The 10,672-nt window shown below is 40.9% G+C and overlaps 1 protein-coding gene across 2 annotated transcripts in view; it reads right to left on the reverse strand.

Annotated features, from left to right (window-relative positions):
- Positions 1–8,134, reverse strand: part of LOC311066895 (complement C4-like) — an 80,928-nt gene extending 72,794 nt beyond the window's left edge. Inside the window, exon 1 of one of the 2 annotated variants that reach the window (XM_084088332.1) lies at positions 8,001–8,134. In XM_084088332.1, the coding sequence (XP_083944458.1) occupies positions 8,001–8,077 (77 nt within the window). In that variant the 5' untranslated portion in view covers positions 8,078–8,134. The remainder of the gene's footprint in view (positions 1–8,000) is intronic. The other variant, XM_084088331.1, reaches the window with a different exon arrangement.
- Positions 8,135–10,672: the final 2,538 nt, after the last annotated feature.

The raw sequence follows: 10,672 nt of genomic DNA on the forward strand, positions 1-10,672 counted from the left end.
TGAATAAAGAGTAAGGCAAAACAAATAGCATAGTAGCCTAATGAAACATATGGATTGATGCAATATCTTTGCAACATTATTGAATTAATCTGTCACTATATGCCTCTGCCTATGTTTTCAAAGAGAAGAACATTTTAATTCACAATGAAACGTTACAATTAGTTTACATGCAATGAGTAGCCTAGTTTTGGTTGTGTTGGTGGCGTTATTGCATCCCTAGTTATGCCTACAATGCAAAATTGTTTCCTCGCGATTGGAAGCTCCTGTAGCCGTCGCATACGCATTTCAAAACATCGCAACGTGAAATGCCACAAAAAGCGGTTTGTGAATAGGTCTTAGTGAGTTAGGAGTCCTCTCGACTTCTTTTAAGCTGTCCCAGGCTTAGTTGCTACTTTTAGGGCTAAAATGTTCACGGCAGGCTCTGTTGTGGGGGAGGAGCTGTGGAGGGAGGGCTGTAGCGCAGCAGAGAGCAAGGGGGAGTGACCTGTAAGTTGTGCTTGTTCAAATTTCCAGGCTAAGTCAACGTTTTCTAAAAGCTCCCTACTGCAGCTTTAAAATTATTTGTGAATACGGCCCCTGGTCTGTTATGAGATGATAAAGACTGTAAAGACACCAAAGCTGATATCTGAGCAAATTTCTGCCATTTTAAGCTTATTATGTTCTACACATTAATGCCTTTAAAACAGCTAACATCTCAACTGTATACTGTTAAATGATCAGATGTTCTTTCCCTAATATTTATCTTCAAATCTGGAATAACCAGTATTTCCAGTATTTCTACTCTTAGGTTCCTTAGATCCATCAGTAAAAATCGCAATAAAATGCATTGCATTGTTGCAACATGCATTGTTCTCAATCTTTCATCTATTATATCTGCCCTATTTCCTTTCCGATTAAGTCTCTTTATTTCATCTTGTATATGTAAATCTAAAATCATTGGGGGAAACATCCAACATGCGGTGCTTCCCAATTCGCATACTATCCGTCCTAAATAGTATTCGAAAATAGAATTAGTACATCCCAAATCGTAGTATGTTGAAATGAGTGTTCCAAAAGATACCCGGATAGTCTACTATTTCCGGTCAGAATCCGAAGTGCAGATCAATGCACACTAATAGCGGCTAATATTGCCCACAACCCATTGCGCGTTGGAATAGGATTCGGTTAGAACTACAAACACGAGTGAAAAGTGTATAAAAAAAAAACTACAGACATGGAGGACGTGCGAGTCTGGCGGTTATGTAGAGAGGTTTAGATAAAGGGGTTTGCGTGATTAATTATCAGTATCTAACCTGACGAAAATGTATTTATTCAATGTTGTCTTCATTATATTGCATCTTGCCTACTTTTTTGCGACACACTCAAAAGTATGTACTTTTTCTTCACAAAAAGAGAACATACTTTTAGGCGTAGTATAAGTAGGCAAATTGAGACGCAGCAATGGTAATATGTCTTCCTCTACTACAGGGGTGCCCAACCCTGCTCCTGCCGATCGACTGTCCTGCACAGTTCATCTCCAACCCTAATCAAACACACCTGCCTTTAATTTTCAAGTGATCCTGAAGACCTTAATTGGTTGCTTCAGGTGTGTTTGATTAGGGTTGGAGATAAACTGTGCAGGACAGTCGATCGGCAGGAGCAGGGTTGGGCACCCCTGCTCTACTACATACCTGGCTTTACATTTACATTTATTCATTTAGCAGACGCTTTTATCCAAAGCGACTTACAAATGAGAACAATAGAAGCAGTTAAAACTAACAGTAGGACAACAATATACAAGTGCTGTGACCCTTCTCAGTTTAATGTAACGCAGTAAAAAATAATAATAATAATAATAATAGAATAGAATAGAAGAGAATGTGTTAGTATTACTGGATCAAGTGCTGTCAAAAAAGATGTGTCTTCAGCCGTTTCTTGAAAGTTGCTACGGACTCAGCAGCTCTGCTTGAGTTCCACCAGCAGGGTACAGTCATGGTAAAGGTCAGAGAAAGATATTTTGTGCCTCTTTGAGATAACCTCACAAGACGTTGTTCGCTTGCAGAGCGCAAGTTTCTGGATGGCACATACGTCTGAAGTAATGAGCTTAAGTAAAAGGGAGCAGAGCCAGTGGTTGTTCTATAGGCAAACGTCAGTGACTTGAATTTGATGCGAGCGGCAACTGGCAACAAGTGCAATTTTGTGAGGAGAGGAGTGACGGGCTCTCTTCGGCTCGTTAAAGACCACTTTGGCGGCAGCATTCTGGATCAGTTGCAGAGATGTGACAGTGCAAGCTGGAAGACCAGCCAGGAGAGCATTACAATAGTCCAGTCTGGATAGAACAAGCGCTTGGACAAGAAGTTGTGTAGCATGCTCTGATAGGAAGGGCCTGATCCTCCTAATTTGTACAAGGCATATCTACATGACCGGGCAGTTCTAGCAATGTGGTCTGTGAAGTTCAATTGATCATCAGTTACAACTCCAAGGTTCCTGGCTGACCTTGATGGAGTTATGGATGACGAGCCTAGCTGATGGTGAAGTGTTGGCCAGGACCACAAGTAGCTCTGTCTTCGCAAGATTTAGTTGAAGGTGGTGGTCCTTCATCCAGCCAGAAATGTCTGTCAGGCAGGCTGAGATACGATCAGCTACCGTCAGATCGTCAGGCTGGAATGAGAGGTAGAGTTGTGTGTCATCAGCGTAGCAGTGATAGGAAAAAACATGTTTCTGAATCACAGATCCTAGTGATGTCATGTAGATGGAGAAGAGAAGTGGTCCAAGCACTGAGCCCTGAGGCACTCCAGTAGCTAGATGTTGGGTCTTAGACACACCCCTCCATGACACCCTAAAGGACCTACCTGAGAGGTAAGACTTGAACCATTTGAGTGCGGTTCCCAAGATGCCCTTCATCTTTAAGATTGACAGGAGAATCTGGTGGTTAACTGTGTCAAAGGCAGCAGACAGATACAGCAGGATGAGAACTGAGGATTTGGAAGCTGCTCTTGCCAGTCTCAAAGCATCACTTACTGAGAGCAGGGCAGTCTCAGTTGAGTGTCCGCTTTTGAAACGAGGAGGGTTGAGAAGAGAGAAGTTATAAACAAAGCAATTATAAACAAAGAGACGAAGATACCACACTGAGGATCAACAACTTCCAAGGTCTCCAGTCAGTGTGGACAAATCAAGGAAACAAAAAGGGTAAAAAAAAACAAAAAAACACACCAATTAGGCCAATCCCCTTGGATATCAACAGCGGGAGAAAAGCCTCCAGACAAGAGTTCAAAGAAATTAACACAAATACAGCAAACAACTTAACCTATGTAAAAAGACAGAAAAGAACAAAACAAATAAAGTGGTGCCAGTCCATCAAACACACTCTACACTCAAACACACATTCACAACAAGGACAGGTATAAGAAATCCAACAGAGTTGAGCAGGCAACTGTGTAACAAGCCAGCCGCCTGCTAACTTTAGATAGCCGCGCATCCAATATCATTTGACCCATGGGAAAGAGCAGCCGGGTACGAAGAAGAAACCTGTGAGCAAAACATAACGTGGAAAGTGTATAAGCAAAGCAGCAGATGTTTGGTGCCGATGTAGCCAACTGGATACACAGCCAGGATGTCTACTTACAAACATATCCCACATTAACCATTCAACTATTACTCAGTGTAGCAACATACCTATGATTAACAGCATTGAGTCACGGGCCCCAAGCTCTGATTGCCGATAGCAGGGCACACACTCAGCTGGTGAAAGGGCTGCTACAGCACCGGGGATTCTACAACACAAAACATTCCCTATAAGCCCAAGTTATGAAGTAAAATGAGTGGAGAGAGAAACGGAACTAGCCATACCTGTGGTGCTACGGTAAAACGGATAACCAAGACAGACGTCAAGTCACTGGGCAGGTAAACAAGACAAAAGTCGCGTGCCCGGTGACGTCACTTGTCAAAAGAAAAGTCCCAGTTTATAAAGGGGCTTGGCCATCGCAGTTGGCTCGCAGTTAACTACCCAGAGCCACTCACAGCACAACAAGTTAAGTACCACTTGGGTAGGCATGAGCCAGACAGCTGGGGAACTCAAGTTTGACTGGTGGGTTGTGCTGACTTGTAGATGAACTATCAATGACTGAAGACTGTAGGTTTGATCTCTTTGGTCTCTTCTCTTCAAACAATCTAGCACTGACTGCCCAAGACCTTGAATGAGCAGTTCTAAAAGTTTTTTCACTCTGCTGCACTCGTGGTCTATGCATTATAACAATATATCTTCCTCAGCTTTGCATTGTGACTCAAAATCGGTAATGGAAGCTTGTTTATTCACCTGTTGACTGATGATGGTAATCCATTCCTCAAGTTTGGTGAAACGTTCCGTGAGTTGTTCTAACATGGCTGAAATGGCAGTAGAAGGGTTGTGTGGGTTCCTCATAAATTTCAGGTGGTGGTGGAGGTAGAAATTGGATGCTGTTGGGACTATTGTCCATAATAACTTATTTATTTTCTTCCTCTGAATAGAGGTACAGGTCACTGAAAGTGTTAATCAGCTTTCGTTGTGGTTATCTGTGGGTGATGAAAGAATCATATCCAAAACAGGCATGGACTCATCCCCCTCCAGAGCATCATGGCTTGCCATACTTGTCTTGTCTGAGATTCACACACAGTTCTATAAATGAAAATGAAGTTAGTTTTTTATGTCCCTGTTCAGGCGACAAATCCAACAGGATCCACAAACGATGCCAACCGAGGTCATGAATAGAAATCCACTTGATCTCTAATTCCATGAATTACACAGTAAGCAGTTAACAACATGGAATTCTGCACTCAGCGAATGGAACCTGTCTTGAGCCTGTAGGAGCAGGAGGCAAGCGTATGCCTGTTCAGGGTGAGTGACCGCAAACCTCCCTGGCGATTTATATGGGACACCACTACCATATTGTCTGTCCTGAAATTAACATGACATTCCGTCAGGGCCGAAAGGAAGTGATCCAGAGCCAAGGAGACGGCTCCTAACTCTAGGCAGTTTTTGTGCCATGAGAGATACTCGCTTGTACAAACACGATGACCCTTGAAGACCACATCCCAACAAGTCAAGAAGGTGTCCGTTATGATAACCTGACAGTGGCAGATCACACCAATCTTGACCCCTTGAAGAAAAAAGAGAGGGTTTTTCCACCTCCAGAGAGCATGAGGGCAACTGTGCAATACTCTCAGCTGACGGAAAGCTGGCCAAGAAGGGCGAATGCCCCTGAGTTTCATCCACCACAGGAATGGCTTCATATAAAGCAGACCCAAAGGCAGCACAGGAGAGGTGGTTGCCTTGAGCCCCAGAAGTTTGCGACATGTGCCAATCGAGACATGATGGCTGAGCCTGAAACGGGCCATGCATGCACAGAGACTGGAAACTCGAGCAGGGGCCAAGTAGGCATCCATCGATAGAGAATCGAGCTGGACACCCCAGAAAATGGTCTGCTGAGAAGGTGTTAAGATGCTCTTCTAAGCATTCAGTGTGAGACCAAGAGACTGGGGATTGTGGAGAAGGACGTCCCTGTGATGACAGTCTAACTCTCTGGATAGAGCCAGAATGAGCCAGTTGTCTTGGTAATTTAGTACACGGATGCCCTGGAGCCTCAAAGGGGCCAAAGCTGCATCCGTGCACTTGGAGAACATCTGCAGAGCCAAAGGGAGACCAAATGGACGGACCTGATATTGCAACACCTTTCCCCAAAGGCGAATCTGAGGAACCTTGCCGTGGAATGACCCGGATGTGGAAATAGGCGTCCTTCAGGTCGACAGAAACAAACCACTCCTCTGTTCAGATCTGATTAGGAAGAGTTGGAAAATGTGTGGTGTTGGTGTGCCTCCAGGAACAGGTTTGGGAAATGCAGCCCTAAGCCATTATCTACCACAAAAATAGAAGATCCCTTAGCTTCTATGCCTCTAAAGCAGGGGAAGTCCCAGCCTCAATAGAACCTTCCTCCCTGCCCAGCTGGCTACTTTAGCCCCAAAGGCAGAGCTCTACCTGTCTGACCTGTCTATGACAGCCTTTTCTTTTCTGACACAGCTCTCAGGAACCGCCTGCCACAGGGAGGTGTTGTAGTATTTTTATATATATATTAAGTATTTTAAGCACTGAACCATAGAGAGTGAGAAATAACAAGGAGGGACGTCCCCTAGGCAAAGTTCCTCTACTTTTAAGTGTTGTTAACTCACATGAGTGTTAAATAGGCCAGTCAGGCATTTAATAACCCACTTTTCAGGGAAGCAAACCCATAATTAGAACCCATTTTAGTAGTTTGGTTGGGGGAGCAAAATAATTAGCAGGAATACCAATTGCTATGATCATAATATTTAGTTTCCTTTTGCATTATCCCAATCCAAAAAGGGAGCGAACCCTACTTTGACCCCAACTCTGTTTAGAAAGGAACATTTTGTTTAGTATACTCAACCCAATGGGAAAATATTAGAAGCTAGAGGGAAGAGTAGAGATGTTATTTCTCGTCAGCATTCGGGTCTTTACCGAAGCGCTTCTTATTAATCACTTCCCTGAGATCTTGTCTCTTCCTCGCACCTCGCCTCCTCTGCTCTCGACTCCTCGAGGAAGGGAGAGTGCAAGTGGCCACATTCTTCCTCTGGCCCTGCCTCCGGTCTTCGGACAGTGGCAGGCCAGAACCCAAAGAGGCTTTAGGCAAGGATCTGGATCGGCACAGAATGTATTTTCTGAACGCTGCCGACTGCGTCCTTGCCTCTCTAAACATTCCGACCACTTTCTCAACAGATGTGGCAAAAAGTTCAGAGGGCAAGACTGGGGCATCAAGCTAGATCTGTGGTGCGGCACAGTTTAGAAACTACTACATAGGACAGTCCCTGCCCCTTATCCAGATCTATTAGCAGATCTGCCTGGCTTGACCAGCCTACCACAAACAACTTCCTGTTTTTCACGCCCCCGAGCCAGATCCAATCCGGCCGTGGCACAGGTCATGATGTCCAGCAATTCCCTGAATGTGGGGCTGGTAGGTTGAGAAGACTTCCCTTGCCTTCTTCAACCACATCCGCTTCCTCTTGGCTGGATGGTGTCAGCAATATGCTATCTGCTGGATCGGAGAATTCGAGAGACAACACATCCTGATCCAGCTGATTGCTCAAGCTGGCAACTGAGACACGAGAAAGAGTCAGCCCTTTCTAGGGAAAAACGGCTGACCTTCTCAAACAACTATTTAATTATAAATAGTTAACTATTTAATGCATTAAAGTAGGCATGAAAAAGAAGTTGTGATAGTCCTTTCTTCCCTCTTGTGATGTAAATCTGAGTTAAACTGCTTCTTGAAAAAGAAAAAATTATGATTGATTTTGTCCATCAGGAATTGATTGGATTGTTGTGGTTTGCTATTGCCGCAATTTCTTGTGAGTAACAGGTTGTCCTGCCCTCACACCAAAAATGTCATTAGAGAAGAGATGTCATACAGACTCAAATGATAAGGTGATCGTGCCTTTGCGATCACTGGCCTGAAACTCTGAGATAGTCTACCTCTCGATATCAGATTAGCCCCCTCTATTTCAGTCTGCTCTAAAGACATTCTCTCTGGCATTCAGTATTCCTTGACCACTGGTTTGATCATTTACTTTTATTTCTTTAGTTTTATTTCTCTATTCCTCATAGCTTTATTTTGTATTTCTTGTAGTTTTATTTTTGCGCAGTAATTTGGTCAACCTTTGTTGTTTTTAAATGTGTTGTTTTTGTTGTTTTATTTATTATAAATAAAAATTGTGTTGTTTTGTGTTGTATTGTATTGTAAGATGTATTGTATTGTATTGTATTTGCAAAATGAATGCAACATAATATTCTTATTCTCATTCAGCCACTTGTGTAATCAGCTAAAGGAATTATATACTATATTGTTTCATTATTGTTAAAATTATAATACTACCACTACTACTACTACTACTACTAATAATAATAATAATAATAATAACAATAATGATAATAACAATAACAATAAACAATAGTAATATTTGTATACTGTAATACTTACATTTTATTGTCATGTCCCTGAGCAGCAAAACTCATGTACAACAGCAGATAGAGAAGAGGATGCACGTGTACCTCCATGGTGAGTGTGTAAGTCCTGTGTGAGGATACCAAGTAGATTTAGAACTCTCAGCTCTGCTATGCAAATGTCTCACAAGAGCAATTGAGTGAATGTTATTATGGGGATTAACAGGGGTTATCTGTCTTTGTCATTGCACAACCAGTGTCTGTGCTCTCATTGGATACACGTTATGTGCAGATTTCAGCAGTGTATTTAATGTGTGGGGTCAAATTGACCCCAAATGTTTTAATATATGATAAATTACTCAGATTGAAAATATTTGTAATATAATTCAAGAATTTGTTTGAATTTATTCATACTTTACCTACCCAATATTTGAGAAAATATTAGGACAAAACATAACATTTTGATTTTTATATTTTATTTGTAAATTGAATTGCTTAATTTACTTTAAAAAAACACATATTACACCTACAAAGTCATATCTGAGTACAAACTCGGTCTTGTGGACTTACAATGGCTGCCGCGTGCGCGTGTCCTTTAAGTCCGTGAGACCGTAGGGTCAATTTGTCATTTATCATTTTAAGCCTCAGAAGGGTGCTCGCGAGCACCCCCTTTGTGGTCGATATGCGCCCTCGATGCGCACTTTTGCCGAGCCCGGCTCCCCAGCAGACTTCTTCCCGACAGTCAATGCGGCATTATGTCACGAAAGTGCGGACTCTTAGGAAGACCACGAGTGCTTAGGGTGCCATTTGGGACCGGGCTCTTGAAGCTACACTGGAGGCGACAAAGGGTGCTTCTCAATTCTTATATGTGCATCCTCGTTTCCTTTCATCACTTCCTTTCCTCGTGTCTCAGCTCCACCCCCTGTAGGATGCGAGTGAAGGCTGCAAGGAAAGAAAAGAAGGACGGAGGAAGCTTCACAGCGTTATCAGCGGCGCTCAAAGGATGTACCCTTATATTGTTATGTAGCTTGGTTATTTAAGAAATTCATAATAAATGATAATAAAGCAAGATACCCTGTCTAAATATGTGAGATCTGTGGTTTATTTAAACTGCAAAGGTAAAGTATAAATTAAAATGATTGTGACAGATGTGAAGGGGGAGGAGAATTTATATGTGTCAGGTTTCTCGACAAGAAAGACTTCCGCATAGGATACACCTGTACATCCTCGCTCATAACTCCTCTGGAAGCTTCCTCAGACCTCGTTCCTCGTCTCCTTGTGGTGCAATTAAACAAATGAGATGACCTTCAAGATGGCTTTTGTCGCATTGCATTGTCTAGTGTAGGCATAGACACAGTGTAAATCTTGAAGAAAATTTTGTTTTTTACTGAATTTACTGGATATTTACTATTTTATTATTTTAATAAATGCTCATAGGAATCACTCTAATCAGTGGACGATCCTTCATAGTCAGGATCATTGAAAACATTGTCCTCAGTTTCTGAGATTTTGTTCCTCTAAATCACTCACATCATCCAAACACTGTCCTAACACCTCACTCACAGTGTACCTTGTCACCAGTTTTCTTTAGACAGAGAATGACACTCAATTGTCCCCATAAGGTAAAATAAAATCAGGTTTTTCTATCATTGTGTGAGGAAATTTGACTGAAGGTCTCTGTCTTCAAAAATATCTGTTGTCCCCATGATGATTTTTTTTTTTTAATGTAAAAATGCAGGAAGTTGTTTAGGTTATATAATTGTCACCTTTATAGCGCTTTACAATACAGATTGTATCAAAGCAGCTTCACATTGATAACATGAAAATAATACAACAAAGTTTGTTTCTAGAAGAAAAACAACAACAACAACAATAATAATAATAATAATAATAATAATAATAATATACAGTTTGTACAGTATAAAAATCATGTCTATGGAAAGACCCCATAAAACACTAAAACACAACAACAATGATTATTGATACATAAAATGTGTTGCAAAAATGTTTGTCATGTGTTTGTAAACAAAATATTACATGAAATAGTAGATAAATAAAGCTATTTGAAATTTGGCCTTCATATAATAGTAAAAGAGAAAAGGCTCGAGATTGACCAATAAATGATATTTACTTAAGTTTGCCATATCATGAGAGAGATTCATCAGAAAAAAAGTAAAACAAAACAGGAAAATATTCTATAAGTTTTTTAATTTTTATTTTATTTTTCACAAAAAAAAAAAGGGAAAAAAAGAAGAGGTTTGGGTCAAAATAACCCCAGACATCACAGATTGGGTCAAAATGTGTACAGACATTTTGAAAACTCTCTAACACAAGATATCCACGTTTATGAATTTTTCATAAGGTTCAGAAAGGTTTAAAGATACAGTGAGCATATTTTTCATAGATGTCAAATTTGATTCAGGGTCAATTTGACCCCAGATATTTTTGAAAGGTCAATGTGCCTTCTCCAAAGTCATGTGGTTTGAAAAAAAAAAAAAAAAAATCAATGATTTTATGTGTTTTGGCTCAATTTTATTTGGATTAGTGGTCATTTTGAAAATGTAGTACAAAGTCCATATTATCTAGGTCCATGTATTTCATTGGATTTTATTGAATCATTCTATGAAAATCGTGATTTTTTTTTTTTAAATGTCTTAGTTAATACTTTAAAGTATTAGGCAAAGTTTGTACTGTTTTTGGTTTATTTTG

Source organism: Abramis brama, assembly GCF_963993115.1.
Source record: "Abramis brama genome assembly, chromosome: 17".
NCBI classification, from domain to species: Eukaryota; Metazoa; Chordata; class Actinopteri; order Cypriniformes; family Leuciscidae; genus Abramis; species Abramis brama.